The sequence below is a fragment of the Anopheles coustani genome, chromosome 3 (assembly GCF_943734705.1).
Source record: "Anopheles coustani chromosome 3, idAnoCousDA_361_x.2, whole genome shotgun sequence".
Classification (NCBI taxonomy): domain Eukaryota; kingdom Metazoa; phylum Arthropoda; class Insecta; order Diptera; family Culicidae; genus Anopheles; species Anopheles coustani.
Genome location: NC_071288.1, coordinates 25,738,077 through 25,765,863, shown reverse-complemented (window position 1 = coordinate 25,765,863; position 27,787 = coordinate 25,738,077). Strand labels below are relative to the sequence as shown.

General features: G+C 44.5%; 4 protein-coding genes across 4 annotated transcripts; 1 reads left to right on the top strand and 3 right to left on the bottom strand.

The window, feature by feature from the left end:
• On the bottom strand, window positions 1-1,252 carry LOC131272508 (surfeit locus protein 6 homolog). Its single transcript, XM_058274261.1, has 4 exons — window positions 1,059-1,252; window positions 564-962; window positions 342-496; window positions 1-273 (listed from the first exon to the last, which is right to left on the bottom strand). Exons 1-4 carry the CDS (start codon window positions 1,159-1,161, stop codon window positions 52-54), a joined length of 879 nt encoding a protein of 292 aa, XP_058130244.1. The 5' UTR covers window positions 1,162-1,252; the 3' UTR covers window positions 1-51.
• A 303-nt stretch (window positions 1,253-1,555) lies between these two features.
• LOC131272506 (26S proteasome regulatory subunit 6B) lies at window positions 1,556-3,324 on the top strand. Its single transcript, XM_058274259.1, has 5 exons — window positions 1,556-1,694; window positions 1,768-1,851; window positions 1,924-2,474; window positions 2,545-3,030; window positions 3,122-3,324. Exons 1-5 carry the CDS (start codon window positions 1,662-1,664, stop codon window positions 3,204-3,206), a joined length of 1,239 nt encoding a protein of 412 aa, XP_058130242.1. The 5' UTR covers window positions 1,556-1,661; the 3' UTR covers window positions 3,207-3,324.
• Window positions 3,325-3,396: 72 nt separating this feature from the next.
• On the bottom strand, window positions 3,397-5,202 carry LOC131258563 (mitochondrial-processing peptidase subunit beta-like). The gene has a single exon (XM_058259915.1). The coding sequence runs from the start codon at window positions 5,200-5,202 to the stop codon at window positions 3,775-3,777; it is 1,428 nt and encodes a 475-aa protein (XP_058115898.1). The 3' UTR covers window positions 3,397-3,774.
• Window positions 5,203-6,739: 1,537 nt separating this feature from the next.
• Window positions 6,740-14,638, bottom strand: LOC131258556 (uncharacterized). The gene is made up of 4 exons (XM_058259903.1): window positions 14,299-14,638; window positions 14,036-14,215; window positions 7,703-7,818; window positions 6,740-6,808 (listed from the first exon to the last, which is right to left on the bottom strand). The coding sequence occupies exons 1-4, from the start codon at window positions 14,636-14,638 to the stop codon at window positions 6,740-6,742; spliced, it is 705 nt and encodes a 234-aa protein (XP_058115886.1).
• Between the last annotated feature and the right edge of the window lie 13,149 nt (window positions 14,639-27,787).

Sequence of the window (27,787 nt, the reverse complement as noted above, 5' to 3'; positions counted from 1 at the left end):
TCTGGCGAAAGATAGTTTTTTTGCCTTGAAAAATTGAACTTTTTTATATTTCTAAAATCCTGGTATGATACGACCCTTTTTGGCCAGCTTTTGTAGCTTCTTGTTTTTCTTCTGAGACGCGCGCTCTTTAATATTGGTCGTTCGTTGCTTCTGTCGCTGGATCTTCTGCTGTTCGACCTTCTCATTACGTTCCTTCCACGCCTCTTTGGACTTTTTAATTTGCTTCTTGCGCAGCTCTACTTTCTTCGCCAGCAGCGCCGGATCGTCGCGCACCTGAGAAGTAAACAAAAATCAACCGTGAATGCAGGTACACATTTGCAAACGAGAACGGGGAAAAGTACCTTCTGTCCTTCAGTTTTAGCCATGGCCTTTTCCCATGCCTGTTTCTTCTTCACTTCGGCGTACTTTTCAATATCGCCGGATTCTTTGAGCTCGGTCAGATGTTTCTTGTTTTGAATAACTTTTTTCAGCAGTTTCTTCTTATCCGTTTCGATACCTGCAATTGGGAAAGTAGGCGTTAATATGAGGCGCATGCAACACGGTTTGTACCATAATCATCTTACCCTTCTTGGGCTTGTCATTCTCGTCGAGCTGGAATTTGGAGAACACTATTTTACCCTCGGGATTGAAGGTTGGGTCTAGTTTTTTCTCCTGCTTCACAACGAGCGGCTTGTGATCCAGCATCTTGGAACGCTGTTCCTCCTTCTTCGCGGTCATCATGCCAATCTTTAGCAGCTTGCGTTTAAGGGTTTGCTCCTTTTTTAGCTTTTTACGTTCCAACTTCCCACTATCGGTGATTTGTTTGCCTTTGCGAGCCAGTGATTTGGCAGTGATCTTGTTCTTCATAACATCTACCCGGGCCGCCAGTTCCTCGGCCGTATTGGCTGGTTTGTTCGCACCAAACTGGAGAGGTTTCACTTCCTTGTCTGTGTCCAACAAAAATTCCTCGAGGTCGCTATCATCTGCAATGCAAACGGGGTGTAATATATACAATTCTGTTGGCCATTCGCACAAACAAGCATGGCCGGCACATGGGTGTAGGTGGCGTGTATGTTTACCTTTCTTAGATTCCGGTATTCGGAATAGCTCCAGATAGAACTCGATGTCATCATTGATTTGCTGCAAATGTGTTTGCAGTTCTGATTCTTCCTTTCTACCCATATTCAGATGATTACGATACGACGAAATTTAACAAAAAACCACTTCAATTTAACACCAATTTCGCGAACCTCATGCCCGCGTGTTGTCAATAAAATTGTTTTGCCTGTTGCGAGCAGTGACAGATGTCATCGATGCCAACCGGCCGCGAAACACTAGCAGCACAAGAGCTGTACAAATGACATTTGAGAGACGACGTAACGAAATAAAATGCCTGTAAAATGTTCTAATAAATCGTTTTGTACGAATTAAAATCCTCAAATTGTATCCATTCTTGTCCAACTGTTAATTCCAGATCATAAATCTTTTCTAATTGTGCTTTGTGTTGACAAGCACGAAGCAGGCTCGCAAAAATGACTTTTCGATCGCCGCGCGAGCATAGAACATGACATTTGTATGATGCTTCAAGCATCGACTGTTTGTCAAAAATCATCCGAGTCATTGCAGTGCTGGTTCCCTTGTCTTCGTAGTGTACATTCAACAAATCCACGAAATTAGTGAAAATGATCGACACTGAGCTGGTAATTCCCGATAAGGTGAGTTGCAAAAGCATCTTAGCTCGCCAATTCCACTGTGTCATTGTTATCTTTGCATCGCTTGTTTGAACAGGACGAATCCGACACCAGAGCAATGAAGGATGCCGCCAACCCCTTGGAAGAGCCTACGGAGGAGGATCTTTACATTAAATATAAGGTAAACAGTGCCTCAATCAATAGTGAGAGAAGTGGTTAATAATTTGCATTTGCTTCTTGTTGAATTCTGTAGAAACTGCAAAAGATGCTCGAATTCCTAGAGGTGCAGGAAGAGTACATCAAGGATGAACAGCGTAACCTGAAGAAAGAGTATCTCCATGCACAAGAGGAAGTGAAACGTATCCAGTCGGTACCGCTCGTCATCGGGCAGTTCCTGGAGGCAGTCGATCAGAACACGGGAATCGTTGGTTCGACCACGGGTTCCAACTACTATGTGCGCATTTTGTCCACCATCGATCGGGAACTGCTGAAGCCTTCGGCTAGTGTGGCCCTGCACAAACACAGTAACGCCCTCGTGGACGTACTTCCGCCCGAGGCGGACAGTTCCATTTCGATGCTGCAGGCGGATGAGAAACCGGACGTACAGTACGCCGACATCGGTGGTATGGATATGCAGAAGCAGGAAATTCGTGAAGCCGTCGAGTTGCCCCTGACGCACTTCGAACTGTACAAGCAGATCGGTATCGATCCACCGCGAGGAGTACTTATGTACGGTCCGCCCGGTTGTGGTAAGACGATGCTGGCAAAAGCAGTGGCCCACCACACGACGGCTGCATTCATTCGGTAAGTTTCGGTGAAAGAGGACACAACAGAAGTATAGTGGATTTTTAATCGATTGATTCCTTTTCAACAGTGTGGTAGGTTCGGAATTCGTACAGAAGTATCTCGGTGAAGGTCCTCGTATGGTGCGCGATGTGTTCCGTCTAGCCAAGGAAAACTCTCCCGCCATCATCTTCATCGACGAAATCGATGCAATCGCTACGAAGCGTTTCGACGCCCAAACAGGCGCCGATCGTGAGGTCCAGCGAATTCTGCTCGAGCTGCTCAACCAGATGGATGGCTTCGATCAGACGACCAACGTGAAGGTTATTATGGCTACCAACCGCGCCGACACGCTCGATCCGGCTCTGCTGCGTCCGGGTCGTTTGGATCGTAAGATCGAGTTCCCGCTGCCCGACCGACGACAGAAACGACTGATCTTCTCGACCATCACGGCCAAGATGAACCTGTCGGATGACGTGGATCTGGAGGATTTCGTCGCCCGACCGGATAAGATCTCCGGTGCCGACATCAACGCCATCTGCCAGGAGGCGGGTATGCATGCGGTGCGAGAAAATAGGTGCGTATCTCCTTCGATCCGAAGATAGGAAGGGTTTACGAGATCCACGAATTCGTTTCATTTACCTTACCTTCTTTTACCCCTACAACAGATACATTGTGCTGGCGAAAGACTTCGAGAAAGGATACAAGAACAACATCAAAAAGGATGAAACTGAGCATGAGTTCTACAAATAAGTTAAAAAGGTCGCTGTGCCGCTGAAATCGTGTCCCCTTTTGGGAATAGACGATTCTCACCTCGTTCGGTTCGTATCCAGCTCGTTTAAATAAAGTACTATTATATCTTCGACTGTAATACTTCCATTTGTTTAATGTTCTGGAAAGAACAGAAAATAGAGGAATATCGGACGCATATCGTTGACGTTAATACATTTATTCAAGGATGTATACATGATTTTCTTGTTAAACATTGACTTGACCACGAGAACTTTCCTTCGCCTAAGCTCCCACTAACGTCGTGAGTGCGCACACCGACAAACGCATAAACTCTGTGCAACTCACTCTGAAACCCAGTAGCAGGACTAGTCGGGGTCTGTGTCGAAAACCAGACGAGCCCTTGTAACAGTTAACAGCGTATCTTAACTATATGCTTTGGCCTTTAACTTTTCCCCTCCTCTTTTTAGTCGTTTAATATTTGTGGCATTTTATTGAATGTAAGTTATCTTTATATCAATGGCGTTGTTGAGAAGACACATTTATAGACGCATAGATTGGGAAAAAGAATTTAAACAGCTTTAGTATCGGCTCACAGGCGAGTCCAGTACATCGATGGCCGAATGCGCATATAGTCGGGCAAGTTCTCGACCGGCCCAACGGCAGCAACGGCCGGACAACGATCATAGATGTATTTCATCGCAACGTCGCGAACATTCTCGGCTGAGACGCTATCGATTCTTCGCTCCAGCTCATGCAGCGGAACTCGCCGGTTGTAGCAGAGCATTTGCCGACCAATGTCCTCACAGATCGGCGTGGTTCCGTCCAGCTGTAGAAGCATGTTCGTTTTGAGCTGGTTTTTGGCGCGCTCCACCTCACTCTCGGTAACCATCGTGCAGAGGCGCATCCATTCCTTTTGTACGTTGAATAGCATGTCCTCGCACATCAGTGGATCGCATACGAAGTAGATTCCCCACAGGCCGGTGTCTTTGTAGCAGGTGTTGAACGACTGGTAGCTGTGGCAGAGACCATCTGTGGCGGAAGCTACGGCAAGCTTCGATGCACTATTGTGACCGCTTGCCTGAGAACGATCCCAGGTGCCGATCAGCGTGTTCGCCACCATCAGTGGAACATTGTCCTGATCGGTCCAACCGCATCCCTCGACGGCGATGGCAACGTGCGCCTGGGGTAACGAGTCATCCCGTACCCGAACCTCGGAGCCAGTGAAACGGCACGCTTCCGGCAGAGGACCGTTGCCGTCGACGGCTGGGCTCACCTCAGTAAACCACCGATCGGCAAGCTGGACGAGTTCGTCGTGACGCACACCACCCGACGCGGCCAACACGATACGTGGAGCCTTGTAGTACCTACGGATGTAGTTCTGCAGGTCCACCCTTCCAATCGACTGAATGTTCTTCGTCGGACCGAGAATGGTGTTGCCGAGTGGAGTACCCTGGTAGGCGGTAGCATGCAGATGATCGAACACCACCTCCTGGAGGTTACTCTCCACCTCCTGCATCTCGCGCAAAATCACCTCCCGCTCGCGCTCAATTTCAGCCAAGCCCAGCATTGGGTGCTGGACGATATCCGACAGCAGCTCGACCGCGTTCGGAACGTCCTTCGAAAGGCACTTGGCGTAGAACACAGTCTGTTCGCGAGACGTGTAACCGTTCAGATGAGCGCCCATGTTTTCCACTTCGAGCTCAATGTCGGTTTGGGATCGCTTGGCCGTACCCTTGAAGGCCATGTGCTCAAGAAAGTGTGCGACTCCGTTGTTAGCGTCGTTCTCGGCACGTGACCCAGCATCGATCCACAAACCGACGGTGGCCGTCGTCGAGCCGCAGTCTTCACTGGCAATCCGCAGTCCGTTCTCGAGGGTCGTCACTTCCGTCGGGGGAGCGTTTACCAGGGCCCGACGAAACTGGGCTCCGGGCGACACTTTGTTGCGACTGATCGACTGCTGATGGCTGTGGCGGACACACGCCCTCAAACAAACTGGGAACTTTCGCAAATATGCCATCGGAATCGCTCGAACCTTCAAAATCTGTAGATGATGCAATATGTTACTCCAAACTTGCCAACGGATGTCAAACCGAAAGTAGTAGATTGCCACAACCTACTACGACTACAACTGTCAGCAATTGTTAACTTTTTTAAATCACAAACAAAGTATACAACGATGAAAAAATCCGGCAGTTCAAAGGGAGGTCTCCTCAACAACGCCACACACTTTTGCACCGCATACTTCGTAATGCACATCAAGCACGCCAAAACAGTTGATGGAAACCGGTATTTTTTAACAATACAGTGCGTATGCGCAATAGAGGTAAATAATTATCTATACATTGTGTAAATTTACTGTTTGTAAATGTTAAATCGGTTATATAGCGTTATTTGTCCTCTCATACATGTTTCCTCAGTTTAATTTGGTTATAAAGTTTACTTGTTCTTTGCTCACAAATCTGCTAATTTATATGTTTTTATTTCAAAGTTTGTTGTAAAAGCTGCTCGTTAAACATCTATTCTTTGACCCGTCACGTTCTTATTGCGTTTGTGAAAAATGCTTTTCAACCCAGTCCGGTTTATTCTGCCCCTACGTTTCGCTTTTGTTCTCTATTTTCTGGTGTTTCTTTTCCAAATTGCTTATGCTTCAGCACGTTTCAACAATAACATTTCCTTTCGCGTCATTGCTACATCGTTTCGTTAAGATTTGTTCTTTCCTAAAAGCGGTTTTGTTTTATGTTTTACATACTTTGCTTTCCTTTTTTTAATTGAAGGTAATGGCGTTACGAAAGGATCCGCTTGTGTTCACGAAATCGCTTGTGTTTCTAACTAATAGTCACTTAAGTTGTGACCCGTATCTGACGGAGGCGCTTTATACGTCTTGTTTGTTTGTTTGTTTGTTTGTAATTTTGTTTGTTAGTTTGTTAGTTCGTTAGTTAGTTTGTTTATTTGTTTGTTTCTTTTTTGTTCCAGAGTGTCCTTCTGTCCGGTGCAGGTTAGCGGACAATTCAAATATCGTAATCACTTATTGTCTGTGCGTGGGTTAGTGTTGCCCAAAGCGGAGCTCGGATGCCGTCGCATACTTCCCGCTGGCGCTGCACCTTCGGTGGTTTCTTTCTCGTTCCGGACGCGGCCTTTGTTGAGCTGCTCCTGCTGGTACCCCTTCTGGCTCCCGGCTGCCTTCCCGTCTCGTCCAAGCTGACGCCGTAGCTGCTGTTCGAGGCGCTGGTGCTGGCGGTAGTGGCGGTGGTGGTCCCGACGGTGACGCCACTACTGGCACTGGAGTCTCGCGAACGCGATTGGCTCCTATCCACCCGCTCCAGCCGACTCAGGTTGGTCTCGCTGTGCGACACGGCCAGACGCTTGTGTTTGGTGTTGCGGAACCGCTTTCGCTTTCCGCGCACCAGATCCAGCACCGTATCATCCCGGTCCTTGCCGAACGCACCGTAGGCGGGCGTGGCGATCGTACCGGTGATGGTGTTGGTGCGCGCTGGTGCCAGCAGTCCGGCCAACTCCGGGCTGGGTGCCCGGGATTGGACCGGACTCTCCGACTGCTAGCAATGCTCGTTGTCCGTATCCGGCGGTGAGTCGCTCAGTAACATGTGGGCTGCTGGTGAGTCAAGCTACGGATGAAATGTGGATGGTACGGATAGTTAACAATACTATAAGTAGCGTTCGGCTTGACGAGAATTGAACCGAGGTTATGGGTTATTTACTCTATTTACATAAAATGGTTCGTTTCGTTACTTGATAAACTTTTTTAAATATTGCTACTCAACGCGTGAAAAATGGTAGCTGTAAAAACAGGGGTTTCTTGAGATCAAGCTCGTTTTTATCAGATTAAATAACTTTTTACAACGTTTAAAAGGAGACCTCTTTTTCGGTATCTCGATTTTTTGTTAAGTTTTTTACATTTTTCTTTAAAATATCTTCATCATAAATGCTTCATATATTTGTAAACAAATCGTTAATGATGTAGAAGAGCCTCTAAGCCAGGGGTCGGCAAAGTGCGGCCCGCGGGCCAAATCCGGCCCGCCAAATAATTTTATCCGGCCCGTAAGAATATTTAAGTGCTTCATACTAAAAACCCATCCCAATTTTTATCGGATTTGTTCACGACGTCAGGTTTAATTTCTTCCCAAAAATGAAGATGATAATTGTTTAACGAGGTGTTCCTGTTACATGTTTATCGATAACATTTTAAATGTTATATCTTTTACCACTTTTTATGCAACTTTGCTATTTAGAAAGTTCCACTCTCCATTACAAAGGGTATTACTTTGAAACATTGAAGCATCGTTTAAAGTATCCGGCCCGCGCCTTCGGTTTCTCTTTAATCATCTGGCCCTTTTTGAAAAACGTGTGCCGATCCCTGCTCTAAGCTATTAATTTTCGCAAAAATAAAAAGGCTTGATATATTTCTTTTCGACGATAATATTGTCTATGCCAATCCTGTCCGAAAGGAAAGTTATTTACGTGTTTGTTTGAACTTAGCTTATCTGGATACATCTTCTTACCTGGCTGCTGCAGTGCGTATCACTCTTCTCTTCGTAAACCGTGTCGAGATCGAGGGAAGGATATCCGCGGCTCAAACTGTCCCCAGACTGAAGCAATATTGAGCGTTGATTGTTGACTAGCCAAAGAAAGGGAGGAACAAGAAAAGAAACACAAATCCAGTTGAATAACACAAAGAGAAACTAATCTCAGGAAGGCAGTTTTCCTTTCACTGATAAGCTTTTTGAACGTTGTGCGGACATTCCGCAGCATAATGCAGGACACGAGCCGTGTTTTCATTATGGGAAACTCAGGACCGGATGCGTACGAGAAAGACGGACCCACCAATCCACTCCCCCGATTTCCCGGGTTTCATTGAAACAGATTGAATAAGCATTCATCCACCACCGTTCACCCTTTTGCGATGAACAGCATGCTGCCTACAGATATAAAATCACACAAACAGACAGATTTGTGCGAACACAGTAGCAAGGGTTTGGGATGGGGATGCTTGAGAAAATTATACCCTGTGTGTAGCTTTGTAACTTTAAAAGGACAACTACGATTCTGAACAGCGTTCCCATGAAAAGCCCTTTAACATTGAGATGAAACGAGAAACTGTCAGACCATTTTCACCACAAAACTTTTACTTGATCCTCATCAGAAGGAGCACTTTGGGAGGGATAAATTAAGTTTGGCTTAGGAAATGAAGTGCTTCTTGTGGTCTTTACGTCGCCCAAGAAGTTTCGAGTTGGGGCAGTACTATACTTTTCCTAAGTCACTTGAAACGGTACGAAAGATTTGCCTTGAAGAATAAAAAAACCGGTTTCAATCTATCCGAAATCTTTTCCATTCTTCACCGGAACCTTTAATCTTTCCATCCAGTTGGCGTTCGCTTTTGGGACACAAAGGCCGGAGTAACTTTCCCAGCGATAACGATTTCCCTGCGGCATTTGTATGCGGTTTCGGCCGAAGGTTCTTCATTTCATGCTCGACAGGTTCGCATTAACATTAACGATTCAAAATCCAATCGAAATGAAGAGCAACAGGGAACCCCTGCTCCCCCCTCCCTCGCCCCCCCTACTTCCTCTACCATTCGTCTCTCCCGGTATCCTTCGCCTCGGAAGTCTGTCCCTGCTGTATGCATAAATTCAGCATAAATGATTATGATTAAAGTAGGAACGAATATTAACAGAATGCTTTCCCCTTCGCAATCCATACCGTAACGTGTGCGGACACATTTCTTCCTTTTCCAGTACCCCACAATTTTCAGAACTTTATCCGTCACTGAGTGCGATATTTTCAGTTCCATTGACCGGGAGGATGCTTTCGGCCGCGAATGCGATGAAACCTGTTATTCCATTCCCACCCTTTTGTCTTGCCATGGTATAAAGTGAGTTTTAAAAGGATGATCATTGCAGGCAAGATCATTGTGTACATTCACGATTCTTCAATTGTGATCTTCTGAAGCACTTCAATGTTTGATGGAAACGAGCATTGTGCGTTTAGAAGCAGAAAGGTTGCAGAAAAAAATCGACGGACATAATCATCTAACCATAATCTTCTTAACGAGTCAAAATCACATCGAAAGCCACACGAAACCCTTGAAGGTAGAGCATTGTTTTCAAATGGATTGTTCCGTCAATTGTACTGAGTCAATTTTTTTTCTATTGATCGTTGAAAGATTTGTGATTTTCTGATAAAATAAAAATACTGTTTCATTTATTTAATCAATTTTTCAATTTGTTGTACTATATTGAAATAAAAAATTACGCTTATTCAATGGAGATAACTAAAAAAATAGTTTATAACTTCAATTAATACTTCTTTGCAAACTATCTTTCTGCTAAAATGTTTTACTTTCGTTTGACATTTTAAACATCCAACACGTTAATTTCTCTATTTCTATTTCCACATCACGTGCCTTTAAGGGTTCAGGCGGCAAGGCATCAGTTGTCCGTAGGCCCGAGGATAAGAAAGATAGAAAATGAATGGTCTTTTAGGATGGTAATCGCCAAAAGTCTCAATTCTCGTCGCAACTAGGCCTTTCCGTTTGGTTTTCCAAATCGAATGGAACGATAAAGGAAAAGAAAAGAACGCTCAAACGAACGAACTCTAGCTGCGCATTACCAAAAGGCACAATTCTGGCGAAACGCCCGCCACAACAGGAGTGTCGGTGAACTTTTGCCACCCTCTAGGATGTTCGTCTCAATCCGTGGTAGGAAGAGAATCGAAAAAGAAAGAAACGCCCCAGCATCCAAACACCATCTAATGGGAGTAATTGCCACTTCGTTAACGTAGATCTTCCAGAAAAAGACAAGAGCAAAAAGGGATGGGATGGGGGGGTTGTAGGGAGGGAGGAGAGGGATGAAAGGAACAGCTAAAAAAGTACACGAATAAACAGAAAAGGCGGTTGCATACCACGCCTTCCTGATTTAGGCTTCGTTAGGCCGAACCACATCAAACGGCGCCATACGACAATCCTGGCAGAGTACGTGCCGCCTGCCAAGAAGTGTGAATCAATTATTTATTTACTCATTTATTTATGTATTTACGCATTCATTACCGCAAGGCTGGGTTGGATCTTGGCGCGTCGTTTCGCTCCGCAGAACTTTTGCCAATGTGGAGCAAGAAAAAATCGCTAAGCAACTGGCAACAGCTTCCTTTCTTCTTCGTAGGTAAAGCTGCTCGCGACCGGATGCAGCCATCGCAGGGAAAATGGGAAATTCATACCGAGCTGTCGGGGCTTAGAATTTGTGTACAAACCACAGAAGCTTTTCTTTAACGTGCGTCTGCGTGTTTGTCGGTTTCCGCGCCGAGCCGCGGTATGTGGAAACCACAAAAGGGCCACAACAATCAGGCGTGTGTTTTCTTAACGAGGAAAATATACATTACTGACGCTGGTAGCAGCCTCCTGCTACATGAACCATTCTGTTTTTGCCCAGAATAATTGTCGTTGATGTTAAGAAAATAATTCCTATTATTTTTCAACCAACGGGAAAAAACACCAATCTCCATCTTGCTTCATTAAAATCTCTTTAAAGAATTAAAGCTATTTTGGCGAAACATTTCTACAATTTCCTCTTCTTACAAACCAGTATAAACACAATAAAACTAAAGAAAACCAACGTATTTGTTTCATCCTTAAAATCGTGCGGCAATAATATAAGTTTGTCGCAAACAGACACGTAGACTCCCAACTCCCCACCAAGTTAAAATAAAGTGCACGCTTTATGACCTTTAACACTGTCTGCCTTATTTCATGGCTGTCAGTGAAAGTCTAACTGTAACGAGAGGGTGGTGAGTTACGTGGCCTAAATAAAAGTGGCTTGAAAGTTTCCAAAACATGACCAAATATGTTACTAAGAATAACTGATAAACTGATTTAGATAACTAATAAAATAAAATAAAATGAAAGATTATAAATATAAGCAATTATATAAACTTTTAAGGCATCGCCATATGACAAGCTGAAAAATATCGTTATACAATACATTTTGCAGAACTTTTGCGTCTAACTACAAAACAATAAAAATGTGTGTTAAACAAGAGACCAAATGCTTTGGGGAAAAACAAAACGAATGCAATGTCTTGAAGAACCATTCAACGAATCGTGCGATTTTAATCCGATAATGCGCTTCTGGTGTTGGACGTGGTGGCATGCCGCTTCGAGCAAGCGATTAGATTAACTTTTGCCAGAACACGCTGCGTGCCGGTATTTGCAAGGATTTCCTCCACGGGCCTGGCGTGCACTGTTTGTGGGTGTTGGGGGCGTCGAGGTTGTCCTTAATCTTGTTTGTATCCATCTTCCGCCACGCGTTGCTAAGCGAACGCAGGAAGTCGAGCACTAGCGTGTTCAACACGAGTGTTTGCATACATTTAGGCGCGTTCGCAATGCTCTCAGCTTCAATTAGCTTTGTAGTGGCTTCGCAAGCGAAAAGCTTCACATTCATTTCCGTTGTTTATTTATCAGTGCTCCCCGCGGGGGAGCTGGTAACTTAATTTCATCTTATGTTACTGGCCGTCTGATAAACGACATTCCACACCGCATCATGAACGGTTGGTCCTGGTGGTCGTATTACGTTGTCGGCATGATCAGCGCTTGCTCGGTACTATTGTGCGCGATTTATTATTATCGTTATTTACGCACAACTGCACTTACACTACGTCTGTTACATTGCATGTCCTCCCAAACATACACACGCACACATACACACATGGAGGATACGGTACGCACAGATTGCGCTTTTATTTATCAAAATAAAGGATCTTCATTGGAGACGATAAATCTCAATAAATAGGCTCTCGGCTAGGGATACGGAGGACGCGTACGCTTCTTGCCGGGTACAGCGCCGGAAGCGTATGAATTATCTACCATTAAAAGTGATTCATGGCCGCGAGTAGCGTTCACACCACGATCCACCTACTAACGACCTATTAGCCTTGCTTACATCCTTTTCGGCGTCGGGCCAATTCCAGCCATGCTTTAAGGTCGTGTACTGTTTTCTCGAAATATCACAAATACATCACCGACCACTTGGTTTTGCAGGCTTTCGCTTTGAGCGCTTTCGGGCGGATGCCAGCGCTATTGGTAACAGTTAAACTTTCCACTCAACCGTCACAACTTTCCTCTAATCGTACTAAATCGAGAGACAACGGTCGCCGATAAGCCGACACGCCATTGACATTGACAACGAGACCCTTTTATCGACACCCTTACAGCGTCCCTTTTTTTTTTGGGTTCACGACCTTTCTGCACACCAGACCAAGATCTCCGAAGGGAGCGCCGTGTCGTTCCGTTTGCTTAACGTAAGTAATTGATTCAATTTTTGAACAATAAAAAAGAACAACTTTGACGCTGTCCAACTTTGGGCAGTGAAATTTATTTCATTATACCAGCCGGACTATGTGGCAAGGCCACAGATAACCTAACTCTCGGGTAAGTTTTCGTCTGTCGAAACTTGGATATTCAAGGCTGGTGGTGGTGGTGACGTTGGTTGGTACTACAGCCCGCTGAAAGTTGGAGAGCATAGTTTGCACATTCTTTACCATACCCCTCCCGCAGAGGTCTGCCTTCTTGTCCTGGCTACCAAGTTTTATGATACTGTATGGGCCACCCATTTTGCCCCCACCAGTCCTACCTCCACGACGAGCGAGTCATCATTTCCCGTTCGTGCATCTGCGTGTCGGTGCATCGGCAATTTGGCCTTCCGTAGGAAGTTATACGGCGGCAACATTTTGCCGGAAGAATTCGCTTAGCAGCTAGCAAGTCCGGGGCATGTTTGCGCTGGAATGGGATAAGTTTCGCTGGCAGAGCAAACTACTGACATACCGAACTAAACCCCTCTTCCCGTTCCGGCTTTCCGGCTCGGGAAATTTTCCTCCCTACCCTTTATCGACCACCATAGAAATAATCCCTCGTTGAACCTTCACCATCACGGGACCGGAAAAGGAGTAAAGCCAAGGGCAAGGACGCAAGCAGACACAAAAACACTCGTACGGATACAGGAACCGTTACGTCGTCGCCGTCGTTACGACATCGATGACCAACATTGAACCACCGTTTTCGAGTCGTTTTTATTAACTTCCCCAAAGAGTTGCCATCAAAGATGCAATCATGTTGAATGAATTTAGCCTTTATTTGGTGGTTACGATTCTCTCTTTTCGCTATAAATTTAGTTTTGCATAGATAAATATATTTGTTGGAATTGTTTTAGTTGAACATCATAGCGCTATTAGACTGGATTTGCAAATAATTCTACCCTTCAAAATTGTAGTGTAATTGAAAGTTTCAGTGTTCGATTGTTTGTTCGAAAGGTTATGTCTACTTCAATCTTAAGAAAACTAACTAAACATATAAATCTAAAAATTAATAAGTAATCGAATGGTTATAAACTACAAGTAAAAAGAAAACTTTATTTATTACAAAAATTAATGTCTGCTTTTTTGTGCACATGATAAATGCAAATTGACGTCTCAATCTGAACCTTGTAAATTATCACTGTCAAGTTCAATGCGAGTGTGAATGAACATCGTTTGAGAAGATTAGAAAGTGCCAATAATATTATTGCTAATTTTAAATAATTTGAAAAATTATCGTAACCTTAAAGAATGAGTTTTAAAGATTGTGTTTGTAGTGCATTATTTGTGCATCTTTTGTAGTTTTTTTAAACATAGTTTACGTGCCCATATCAGGACTGTTTCCGTTCAATAGGCAAATATGTTCAAACAAAATAATTTCGCCACTTTGTTGCGGGCAAATATTGGCCACCGTTCAATCATTATTGCTTTACGTCCCCCCTGTCTTTTCTCTTTCTCTTTCGTCCTTCACCCCCATGCTAGTGGCGGATACTTACGATGGTGGGAGTTGAAGCGTACGAGCGTGATGGTGTTCGCCTGCAGGTCGAAGTTACGCCGCCGGTCACGTTCGCGGGCTATCTTCGCCCGGCGGCGCAGGCAGCAGATGACCAGCAGGGCGAAGATGGGAAAGCCGACGATGCAGGACAGTATCGGTACGACGATCGTTTCCGGCGACACTGTTTGGAACGAGGGAATGGTGCGTCAAGTGCACTGATGGTGGTGGTGATGGAGGTGGTGCCCGCAGAACAAATAAACTCACCTGTTGGATAGATCAATATGTCTACCTTCCGGGCCGGTGGGTCGGTCGGCGCCCGTGCGGTGGTCACCAATGCCAGCGGTGGCGTACTGTTACCGTGGGCGGCCATTGAAGCGGCAACGTACGGGTGGCTCGGAGCGCTGACGGTGGAAACTGGACTGTCGGCGTAGGCTACACTCGGGACGACGGAATTGGCGATGTCTTCATATCGACCGGCTAATTTCGCTGACCGTGGCGGACCCGGTGGGTGGACGATCGAATCATCTCTGCCGTTGCGATGGTCGGTCTTGAAGTGGCTACGCTGGAATCGTTCGACCGTCGCACCATCGAACGGTAATAGCATGGTAAGCGAGGCGAGTACGGCAGTTTCGGCAGTTCCGGATCACCCACGAGACTGCGGTTTATTGACTTTGGCAACGATATTCATTACCCTTTCCTCCGAACGGGGTAAGAAGGGAAAAATTGGCCACTTCCCGGGGGCGGAAATGTCGAAAACACGCAAAGCAAACAACCGAATCACCGAAGACAAACAGTGCCCTTTTTTCGATTTCGTAAGCCAAACAAAAAGTCTACATTCAGGCGCTGCCTCGGACTCGGACGAATCTCACCACCTCCGCGGGGAAGCGAACGGAATGGATCGATTGGAGATTGGTTTTTGTGGGAGATAATTTTTCCCCGACAAAAAAAAGGACCGACACCGCCTGACACGGCCACAAAACCGTTGCGTTTTTCCGGCGTGGAGCTCAATAAATGAAACGCCACGATTGTTCGTGAACTTCGAACTCGAGCACTTTCCCGATGTCGCCGATGTCGAATCAATCAATTGTTTTATCGTTTCATTTTGGGCTGAACCAAAATGCTGCCACTACCGAGAAGCACCTCGGAAAATCGGAGTCTCTAACGGACTCTTCTCGTTTTCCTTTGGAACACGTACGGCGCCCGTTGAAACACTTCGGTTGATGATTATTTGTTGTTTCGAGGTTTTTCCCTAAACCACCGAATCGAGTGGGCAGGCGGGAATGGGAAACTTTATTTTCTTTCCCGTAACTTAACCACCACGGCACGAACGCACAACCGTATCACTTTTTACGAGCGGCCCCACGAAAGTTGCTGACACGCGCCGAAAAAAAAAATGGGCCCAACCCAACGCTCGATGCTCGTTCTACCAGCTACTGGGCGTCTCCATCACGTCCAGGACGTCCGCCGTTCACTGGGGCACACTTAATGGCACGAGATCACTTCCGTATTCACGGCACACACTCACAACTCGGGAGAGCTGCTAAACAAATGCACCGCACGAAACCACATGTGACCGGTGATTATCACGTCAGGTGCGGAAGCGTTACGCTCCGCGTGGGGAGGAGAGGTAACGGTACGCCCAACGAGGGCCGGTTTGTTTGTTGTTTCGTGCTCCTGTTTGTAACTATCGAGTTGGCGAAAGGTGAAGTGTACTTAAACTTTAGTTCACCCTCAACGCGCCACGGAGAACACGCCTGCTTGGATCAAGCGAACAATCAGAAGTAACTGCGTTACACGACGACGCGAGGATTGCCTCGGAGCCGTCCGTTCAAGTGGTGTCAGCTCAGCTGGTGGTCGGAATGGAAGTGGTGCTGGCGATTGTGCTTGGAATGCCTCCAACCGTCGGCTGGCGAAACGGAATGGAGAAGCCACAACGAAAAAAACAAAATCGATTGTAACACACGCGCGCCCAAGGAAAACGTGAAAATCTGTTCCCGACGTGCGGCGGCGAGCACCGAGAGTGAGTGAGCGAGCGAGCGAGAGCCGGACGGTCACCACATGCTCCGACGCTGGCGGCGGCCCAACAACTACTACCCAACTACTACCGCCACTCGCGCTAATGGTGCACGACCGGGTTTCGGTTACTGAAAGCGCTACTTCGAGCTGGTGGAGGCGCCCGGTGGTCTCGAGAAGGGGGCGAGCAAAGCGAGAGCGACCTATAACTAGCGGAATCGAAAGAGACAAATTCGAGCGAGCGAAAGAGATAGAGGGGAAAAGAGAGAGAGATAGAATGAAAAGATAGGCTGGACGAGTAAGCGAGAAAGGGTGAGGGTTTGTTACATTCCGCATCCGTTTGTAGCGATGCAGAACGAGATTTTCCCACCCGTCACTGCCTTGCGTCACCCCTTCCCTGGCCATTGGTTCCTTTTCTCGCACAAGGAATTTCCTTCGGCGTGTCGCTTGCCACCTTTCCAGTCAGCTTTCGTGGCGTCGGTGCAGTTTCCGTTACAGTCTGTTACAATTTTTGGTCTGTTTTACAATCCAAAAAAAATTTCATTTATTACACATTTTAGGGATAATTTTTAGTGGTTAAATTATAATTCGTAAGAAACAATAATATTGTAGATTGACAGGTTGGTTTTTGTATCAGGTTATTGAAATAATATAAATTTTTTTATCGAAAATCACCACAATACCATTTCAACTATGCAATTATCTAATCATAAAATTTAAAACGTTAGCTTCATACCCTTAGTTAAGATTCAGAACTTCATTTAATGTAGCACATAGATTACAATTCTGCCGAAGAAATAAATTGTGAATAGTAATATACAATACTTGAGGTTCTATTACCATTGAAAAAATTGTTTACCGAAAGTCACTGTTTTAAAACAGCTTTCTAACAGATAACCAATGTTCAATAGATGTATTCATAAGTCATAAGAGAACGAACTTGTTACTATTATTCAAAATTAATATGATTTTATACTTTGAAGAAATAAGTCACTTTGCATCTATTTAGGGCAAACATTGACCATAACAATGTGGTTGTTCAATGAATTCATCGTGCGCAGTTGTAGAACTCCTACTTTTAATTTCGATACCTGCAACAGAGGGAAAAAGAAAAATGATTTTGATTAACGCTCAATCAGCGTTTAAAAATATCATCGTCATCCGAATTTCATTGACTTTCAAAGAACAATCAAACAAACGAATAGCACTGTACATCTGCCGACTGTGTAATCCATCTTTCGGTGCTCACCCTCCCACCCGGCTTGCCACGCCGTTAGACCCCTTCCCAGCATCCGTTCCTCCGGCATTTTCCATCGCCTGTCAGGCTCGTGCCACTGGCCAGCAGTATCATTATTACAAACATCGGTTTTCTGCTGGGATAAATTGGCTTCGGCACAATATCCCGCCCGAACAGATGGAATGCCAGAAACGGGAGGAGGAAAAACGTGAAGGAAGGCCGGGTGAGGGGTGTCCGAGAGTGAGATACGCACACTAGGTGTAAATATGACTCTTTGGTTCGTACTGCTATGCAACCTTCCTCGACCAACCAATCGCGTCATTGGCATTTCAGTTAAGGATTGTGGTTTGAGCTATTTTTTCCTTTTTTTCTTTCTTTCCCCCCACCGTTGTTTTCCTTTTAGTTCATTTTATTTATATCCCACGAGTGTGTCCCAGTGTGTTGCCATCTCACTTTGTTGGTTGGATGGTTCCTTTTTTCGTTTCCCGTTACCCCCCCCTGCGATTTTCCACCATCACACGTTTTAATAAGCACCATCTCTTCTAACTGAACCGAGACAGTGGGTTTACAGGACAGAAAAATACAAAACCAAGCGTCACTACAATGGAGTTTCAAGCAACAAAGAGTGACAAAGACAAAAACAAAGTAACAGAGAGAAAAACGTCAACAGAGGAAAAATGGTTAAATATAGAAAGGGTAGTGGAAGTAAGGCGAAACAATTTGAAACAGGAAAATGGAAAAGGAAAGAGAGAGATTGAAAAAGAAAGAGAGAGAAAAATTAGGGAGTAAAAAGGATGCCATCACTTGAAGCTTGAGACACGATCAGTAACAGGAACCAAATGGTAGAAATATATGAATACAAAAACGAAACGAAGCACAAACAAGGGAAATCGCCTGAAGGCGAACGATGCGAGCCGGAAAACGGAAGGCAGACGAAAAGGCTTGAGGAAAATGGCACGATTCAACACGTTTTAAAGCGCGATGAATGGAGTAGAACGAGGCTTCGTGTTTTCCCGGAGCCCGATGGCATTTCAAAAAACATGGACATGTTTTCACTCAAAATTCATTTCCCTGTTGTAATTGAAAATGCGGAAGCAGTAAATACAGGTGACTGTTGTCAAATGCGAATACAAAGTGCGGGATGTTGTTTCTTTATGAAGAAAACGACAAATAGGAAGTTAAATTAACCTCAGCGCTACGTGCCGGATTTGCTGTTCAGGTTGAGCGTTGGGTTTTCCGCGTCTGGTTCGAGAAACCATGGCAACCTGAGCTTTCGAAGCCAGGAAGGAAAGGTTACTTGAGTGTAAAACATCATCATGGGGAAAAAGGACAACAGAACAGTTGAATAATCGACAGTGGGTTTTCGAGCGGGGGAGTTCTATTCTCAGAGAACGTCCGATTTTCCGGATACTGCTCTTCGATCGCGCCCTCGCAACTGATGCACGAGCAGGAAAGAAAGCTAACTCGTGAGACTAGTTGGAAGTGAACCGCTATATTCTAAGGACTCGTCTTTGTTATGCTGACCGAGTTTCGCACGTGAGCCGGAGCGTGATGCACCGAATGGAGGTTGTTATGGGATTGTTTGGAAAATCCTTCTCAAGTGATCTCTTGGCTCACGTTCTTTTGGACCCATTATATCGATGGGTTGTTTATCAACTAATCCCCCCAGGCTGACCTCATTCGAAAACAAAAACGCTTTCGTTGCTACTGAGAGCTTCCGGTAAAAAAGGAACACGCCTCACCCGTCCCCTTAGGTCACAAAGTGTCTAACAAGTAGGCTAATCAGAAAGTGATACCAGACTAGTAAACTATGGTGAGGGTAGTAGCTCACCCAAGCGACGATACGTCATTGTTTACTCACAAGCGTTCTCACTTGAAGCAACACAACTTGATACTTGCGAACTGACGCAATTGCTTCGGTCGTTTTACCGAGTGACTTGCTTCTTAATTTACTTATTTTTTCGCTACATTGTCACCATCGAATGAAATAAAACGAAACACACAACAAATACAAGAATAGCTAACTGGCCGGCTCTGGCAAGCTCAAGGAGAGGTTTTCGCTTCTGCTACTGGCAATGGCATGGCATAAAACAACTCCATGGGGAACCGGAGCGGGGTTGATAATAGGAAGGAATACGGAAAACGGGAGTGTGATGGAGCATGAAACTGGAAGAGATATGCGGCCAATCGACCGTAAAAAAGGACACAAGAGTAATGTTGACGTTGCGCTCGCCCGGACGGAAAAGACAAGAGGGAACTGCGGGATTATCCTGGCGTTGATGACGTACGGAAAGGATGTCAGAAAACGGAACCAAATAAAAGCAACCAAAGAAGTGTGTCATTCACGATCAGACTGGCAAGGAACAGTGAGGGACGATTTTTGGCAATGCTGTTTATTTTGTCTTACATCTCGTACCGTGACTTAAAAGTTTTAGAAGTTACTCATAAATTGTGTTTACGTTTGGCTACGGTTTGCAGTATATTTTCTGGATGTTTACTACTTTTTTCGACCAGCCTTATAATGATACCAAAACTGAAAATTGCTTTATTATTTTCGTCAAGTGTTCTTATATTTAATTCTGCAGCTGCTTTATGTCATTGCAGAAGAATCAAACTTTAAAAATTTACAAACTTAACATTCTATTTCTTCGTATAGAATATATTTTTGCTTACCTTTCACGAGTTTTTGAAAAGTAAACCATGGCAATATTGTCAAATCCGCTGATACAGTACTTATGGGTCAATCATTCTAAAACATAAACCCAACGAGGCCGTATCATTGGAAAACTGTTCCTGCAGGAAAGCCTCGTTGATTGGTAAACATGCTAGGGAAAATTGAGAGAAAAGGTTATTATCGTACTCCAACCATGCAGGTTGAAATTCAATTTGTGAAAGTTTGTCAACGTTGCCTTTAGTAGAAGCTTTCCGCATTGCAAAACAAAAATAAATAAATAAATAAAAAACAAGTAAATAGAAAACGGCAAGGTATGTTTGAAAGTTTTTTATAAATGTTTTTCCCTCTGATGCGGCGCAGCTTCCCGCAAATGATGTCACGGCGGTGGAAACTGTTCGGGGTGGGGATGATTGTTTGAAAAGTGAACCTTTACTTTTCTGAATAACATTAGCTCGTGATTCGCCACTTCGTAGCAACAATGGCTTCGCAAGGCTCGAGCTCGTCTAAAGGACCTTTTTGACTTTTCTGCACACACATAAATATTACTCCGGCCATTGTATCACTAGCCGCTCCGCTGGGAGAAGGATTGGAAAACGGAAGGAACGATCGTGCGTTGCACAGGTACGAGAAACCAAGCTCATGGCTCCGGTCCTTTTTCTACTTCCCATTCTTGAAAAGTCCTCCGTTTGAGGATATGCTTCTGCGGAGGGCAAACTGGAAACGGGTTTGGATGGCAATTGTTAAAGTTTTCCAGCTGGAAAAAAAGAGTTTTACCCGCTCAATAGACTGCGTCGCTCGTTAAGAGGATCCAGACGTTTCTTCGCGCGAGTTAATGTTGCTTCACCCACCCGATCCGCCATCACATAAAACACCGTTTCTTTTTATTTGTACAGAAACAGATGTTTTTTACCCCCTGCGATGCTTGCTTTTAAAGAAAAGCCCGATGGAAATCAATCCGCGCCAACTTTGATGGGGAGCACAAATCTTGGCTACTTGGAAAATGTTTCTTATGATGGAAAAATGCTTTGTTTCGTAACAACTCCCGCCAGCTGCGAGGAAAAGTTTAATGGTGAAAATTTTTACCATCCTTTCGCGAGTGAAACTAAACGGCATGTTGCCATGGCAACGCTATTTTCATAAAAATTTTCTACATAAAGATAGTTTCACGTGCAATGGTTGGTGAAAGGAAGGGGAAAATGTTGTAAGAAAGAGAAAAACGAACCCACACCATGCGCGGGAAGTGAGTCAGAAAATAAATTCCAGTGAGTTGCCACGAAATAAATTCCATCTCCAAAATTCGGGTTCTTAAATTAATTGAAGATTTCCACCGATGTTGCCGCTCGATTGCTAACACGCTGATCTGGCAGCCTGTTTATTTGTTCACACACTTTTCCCCACCCGGCCGGGACCGGCCGCGTCTTCCCCGACTCGACGATATGTGTGTCAAATATCCAAAAACTCATAACACCCGAGAGCGTAGCCGTTAGCAACTTTTCATCACTCCATTAGCGTCGCCGTCATCACGCCATCAAACGTCATTGCAGTCAACTGGCCGGATTTTAATATCGCTCCCAAGTGGTAACGCTTCGCGCGTTGTTTCCTCCATCTTCCACGTTCTTTCACTCCACGTTGTTTTTTCCACGTTCGATCGGGAAAGTCACAGCTTGTACGTTTGACGTCTATTTACCTTTCACCGTGGGGCTACTTTTCGTGCAAAACGCGAAAACGTACGTCAACCTGGGAAAACACACTGCTGCACCGGGCTTTGATGTTTGATGCGGAATTTCTTGGAAGGAAGAAAAAAATCAACCAGCGCTACCGAAAGTGGGTTCTAATTAATTAAGAACTTTATTCAACTAACTTGCAATCGCCGTTACCCTTCTGGGCGGTTTTCGACCACAAAGGCTGAGGCTCCAATAAATTATGTTAAATTTGAGGCAAATGCCGTTTTGTTCCTGTTGTTTCGAGCCTGGTTGGGTCTCCGAAAATTTCTCTTCCCTCGCAGACCTTTGCACAGCTATTTGAAAGAGGTTTACACTCATTTATTTGATTTGTTTGTTTTTTTTCCTCTTCAACCCGCTTTTCCACTGTTGCGTGAACACCCCAACACAACGGGTTCCGGGTTCTAACCTTCAAATTTATCGCTAAGTACGCTACATTCGACTGGCGCCCACCTATTGTTTGGTGTTTGGCCTAGTGTGAAGATAAAAGACGGGTCGCACAACGCCGGAGATCTCGGCGATTCATTCTTTTCACCCTACGTCGGCTTCGACCGAAATCCGAGCGAATTAGGGCGCTCCGATGTAGGTCACACACTCACACCGCATCACACATAAGCGCAATCCGCCGACAGGCGCCAGATTCATGGAAAACGGAACGTCCAAACACCTGTCCCGGGTCCAATCTAAAACCGGATCACCTTGGCCAGTTAACAATAGCTAAGGGTCTGCTGGGGGAGGGTGGGTGTTGATACAGGGAACTGGAAGAATCTCGCCCGGCATAGATTTTCTCATCAGTTGACATGTTTCTTGAAGACCAACCATTCTCCAACACATGCTGGCCCACATCCTCATTCTCGAGTTTATAGTTTTAAGGCGGCTTACAAAATGGAACGACCAAACATCCGAACAGAGTCAACCGACTGCTGCCTGGCAAGAAACCAGTATCTTGCTCGGCCCGGTCGTTGCGTCAGTGTAAAACCACACGGTACACATGCTGGTCCTTGCCCCATGGGGATGGATGTCCTTGCAAGTAGTTGGGGAAGGGTTTGAGACCAGCACAACTTCCAAGCAATATGTACGTGCAATATGCAACGGTGAGAATGCTGCTTGGTGGTGGCAGATGTCAAACGAAATTTTCGGATAGTTTCTCGAAGGACGCTGGCGCCTGAATGCCGCAACCAAGCCGGCTCGGTTGTGGCCTTCAGGACACGATGCACTGTTTGGACTCCTTGGCTTTGGTCATGACAGTTTCGGGAAGGAGCAGCACTAACTACAAACTGCACCAGATTCAATTAATGGTTTGTTTTACCAAATCTATGGTGTACAAGTCGGGGTACATGGTTAAGGGAGCAAAGATAAAAAAAACATAAATTAATTAGTAAACACTCCCAACACGTGTTGTCAAATGATTAGATAAATATTTCGTAAACTTAATTAAAGTTTATAGCAAATTATTTTTAATACAACTCATTCCTCAAAACTCGTCATAACATCAATCAACGAACTTGTCTCAAAACTTTTCTTTTATTTTTGATGATGGAAAATCCCAAGATTCCAACTGGTATTTTATGAACATGTTATCAACCCGACCATTCTTCTTCAAGCTTAGCTTTTATTTTATCCCAAATAAATTTACCGTACAGTGCACAATATAAGAATTGCTGACTTCTTTGATAATTTATTCTAGTTTATTTCAATATCCACTTGTTTTGATTTAAACTATTCCAACTAGTTGTTAATGAACGCTCTAGGGGCTTACTAGACTTGTTCCCTTTATGTACGCGGATAGTTTGTTCTCTTTTACAGGAGAGGGTATACTGGAACCACATTCCTTGAATAAATTCTGCTCATTTCTAAAAATACTTCACAATTTACAAAATTACAGTATACTTGCATATTTTTTTCAAATCTGGCTGACGCATTTTGCTTTTTAACACTAGAACTACCGGACCAGTCATTTTGACTGGTCAGGTACATTTTTAATCTCATTTATTTCTTAAGGCTGAACAATTCTATCAAATGTTGCATAATGCATAACTTTCACACATCCAATGGAATGTTAATTTTTATGTATTCAAAAATAAACTTTTCTTTTTAATATTGAAAATAATTTGCGCTAAAGTTTCAAGAATAAAAACCGCGGTAGTTCTAGTGTTAAATAAATAGTTGTGCTCTGAGATAGATCTTAATACTGACTCTTTAGATTTATTTAGATTATACTCTGACGGCAACTCCAATTTAAATCATAAATTTTCCTCTCTATTTTACATAATCATAAACAGACGGTTAAAGCATAAAAGAACCTGGTCACTCTATATTGCAATACATACCGCCCTTTACTAAACAAACACCCATTCGATCATGGGTTTAATTTAGATATCCAAAAAATGTTCCGATCCAATCATTTCGCCACGTGGGGTAGACAACTCAAACTATTTTCGCAAGTGTCAATTATCTCGCTACATTTCCTCTGTCGATAAGCTTAAACATAATGGCCAACAGAGCAGCAACAGTCGATGCTATCGTTATTTCCACCCACGAACGAAAAAAAAAGAATTCTTTTGCATACCAAAATGAATATTTATAACCGCCACGGGGAAGGTTCGAACATTACGTCCCCACCGCATAAAGCCAATCGTATCATCATTTCCGCTCGGCGAGTTAAATGACCTCCTCGCGATGCGATGGAGTATTGATTTTGCGTTGCACTATGAATTATGCAACTGCATAAACAACCTCACCATCCACTTCAGCTCGGACCATCGGCTGCCAAGTCGGATTAAGCCGCCGGCGGGTAGTTCCGGTCTCTGACCAGCATCGCGCGGTCATTGCTGAGCATTTCATCAGTTTTCCAATTATTCTGTTATCAACACTGATTTGTGCTCGGTGACATTTACGAGACGAGGTTTCCCCACGTGCTTCAATCGGAAGTGCGTTTGGGCCCGTCGGCATGTGGCAGGCAATTTAATGTCAATCAATGGCGCTTAATTTAAACCCATCAACATAATCGACGGTGTCGAGTCGGGGCGGGTGGAGAGGGAGGGAGGGCAACGTAGGCAGTCGCAATTCTGGCGTCACGTTTTGAGCAAATGTTTGCATTCGATTGACTTATCGATTGAAGTCAGGCCAATGTTTGTAGTATCGGTTCCCGTGTGCAGATGTTTGTTTTAAAATGCTTTTTTCGCTTTTATTTTTAACTCTTACGAGTCAGATCTTCGGTAGAACACGATGGTACCCGGTGTGTTTGTGATGTTCCTCCGGTCTGGGCGTATTGGCACGCGTGGCACTGTTGCGTGTAACGGGTGGCACAAGCACCGTCTTTCACGCAAATAAAAGCACGCACGGCAATAAAGCTGATTCACGACAGCCTTGGGAATCACACGCCACGACGGAAGCGGAAACGCATACCCCCGGCGCGGGGAATTAATTCACGGACCGAAAACAAAGTACAAACAAAAACGAAAGGAAATTCCGGCCGACGGCACAATTCAGTGATCATAACGCGCTTCGGGCGTGTTTTTCCAATCGGCTTCGGGCCGTTTGCGTGACATTTCCGTAGCTTCCCTAATTTTATTCCCTTCGTGAAATTCAGCATTTTTTTTCTTCTCTTTTTCTACCCGGATAAAAATTTGGCCGCCTTTTGCTGTAAAGCCAAATCACACCGCAGGGATCGGAAAAAAGTTTCACAAGAACAAGAAAACCCGTTGGTGGAGACATGCAAGGCTTTCTTCAAGATTATGGTAGCAAACATGACCCTTTTCAGCGCAATATACATTTTGGTAGTGGTTTTTTGTTTTCCACTGAAAGCAATTTTCCTTTCCTGAGACTTCTCGGTTGCATGTTTCTTGTTGCGTTGGACTCAAACAACACTACGACCGATCGAAGCAATCCACCAAATGAAAATTTTACTTACTTGAACGGCAAAAGTAATATGGAAAGAGTTATTTCAGATCGTTTGATTGAAGGGGCAAAGTAATTATCAACAGTTAGTTAATTTATTATACGTATTAATTATTTTAACGAAGTTATTATTTCAAAGTTTTATAAAATTGTCAAACAATTTTATGATCATTATTAAATAAGCATATTCTATTTTCCCGATTGAAAACTCTAGATTTTTATAGGCTTTTAAGAAATTCATATATCCGTACGAGCTCTGTTGCTGATTAAATTAATTTATAGAAATTAACAATTTAAGAGAAACAAATGGGGTTCAAAACATAAGGTAGATGAGCAAATTTGAAATTGTGGAATTATAAACATTTACTTTTATGTCAAGAAGATGACTTAATATAATATAAATTTATCACGAATGTGTGGGTAACAAAGATAACAGTAGTCAAAGCATCGATTGTGTCTGTTACAATATAAAGAACAATGACTATCTGTTTGAAAAAATAAGTATAAAAGCAAAACTAGGATCATTGTCATAATAATTTGTAGTTAATAAGATACGGTTCTAAAATTCTTGGTTAAACACTACATAAAGTGAATGTACGATAACTTGTTCAATCTTCAAGCTTATTATAAAAAAAAAGTTCTAAATGTTTGACAGGCTACCTTCCAATGATTGGTTTTCGGTGGATTATTCTCGTTTGCTTATCCTCTCCCTTCTCATAAGCAGCGGCTTCCAATTTATTAACACCATAAAGAATAGCTATTTCTTCACCTCATTTCATATTATTACCGATGGCACCCTTAAAGGTGGAATCAGCATCCCACCTGTCGGCCAAAACCTGATCTCATTTACATCCCCCCCACTCCTCCCCGTCCCCCACCGAACATTGGGTGAAGTTTTTTACGATCCCATTCCATTTTATTTTCCCCCCGCGTTGCAGCCCGCGCCTTTTACGGTTCCGGTACGTACGGTGAACACGGTGTGTTGGGTTTATGAACTGTCCCTTCCCTCCCCCGGTGGCGACAATCGGCCAACCCATCCGCTGCCTCGCGTTTGAGTGATGACGATGGGAAATTTAACAACAATTAGACCTACTTCGAGAGGGGGTTACTTCGAGGGAGGATGGTTGGTCAAATTTGTCGCGAAAATTATAAGCAATGAAAATCGAATTGCTCCCAATGGGCAACGTAGGAGTGGAGCGGTACGGAAAATTCCAAACATTTTATTGCCTCCGCCCCGCGCTGACCTTTACAAGCTGAGAATGTAGCAGTAAGCAGCTGTTTGAGTTTGTTTTTTTTTTCTTCACGACCCAGTTACAAGAAAATAACGTCTAACGCCCTCACGGCAGGATCGACGTTCTCCGCGCGCCATCGTTCGGTAGTCGAAAAGGTTAACTCCTTTTTAATGACGGTCTGACGTTTTATGTTTTTTTTTTGTTCACTTTCCTGTGCACTTTTTCCCCCTGCCCTTGGTTGTTCCATTTCGAAAGCGCTCCAGCTGAACGTAAACCATTTAATTCGTTCCCATCTGATCGGCGGCGTTGACGGGCCTTCGTTGCGCTTCAGCAGCACGAAACGCGCGCCTCCGTATGGCTCCATCTGGCGACGTTCTCACGAACGAAAACCGTAAACCCGTAAGGAAGTTGGGCAAACTCCACGGGGGTTTCCGTTTGATTGTTTTTTCGCTTTCGCTTTTACAAAGGATTTTGGCGCCTCTGTCGTTCCCTGCTCTAATGTCCCCACGACCTTGCCTAACGATATTCTAAGATGTGCCATATTTTGCCACCAGTTTAATGGTGCCGAATGTGGAGGAATTTACATGCTGACGTGCCGGCACCCACGAGGGAGCGTGCCCCGAAGCGCGGGCTTTATTGCTTGACGTTCTTCCACGCCGGCTGCTCTTGGACGCTTACCAGCTGCTTGCAATCAATTTCGGTCGAACAGGCCCACCCCCTCGGTGAGGTCCCTCACCCAGCGGCAATCTATCGGCAAAGGGCACGCGAACACATCGGTACACCGTCATCGGGTTTTGGTTCATCCTTAATTCTCAATCCGTCCCGAACTGGTTTTCCTGGAATTCGGAATGGATTCAACACGAACACGGCTGTCAAAGGCCTGCGCCTGCGCCATCTTGGATGAACGTTCACCTTTCGTCTGCCGAAACGAAATACGAATGCGCCCGACCGATCGTCTAGGGAGGATGAAAGCTCC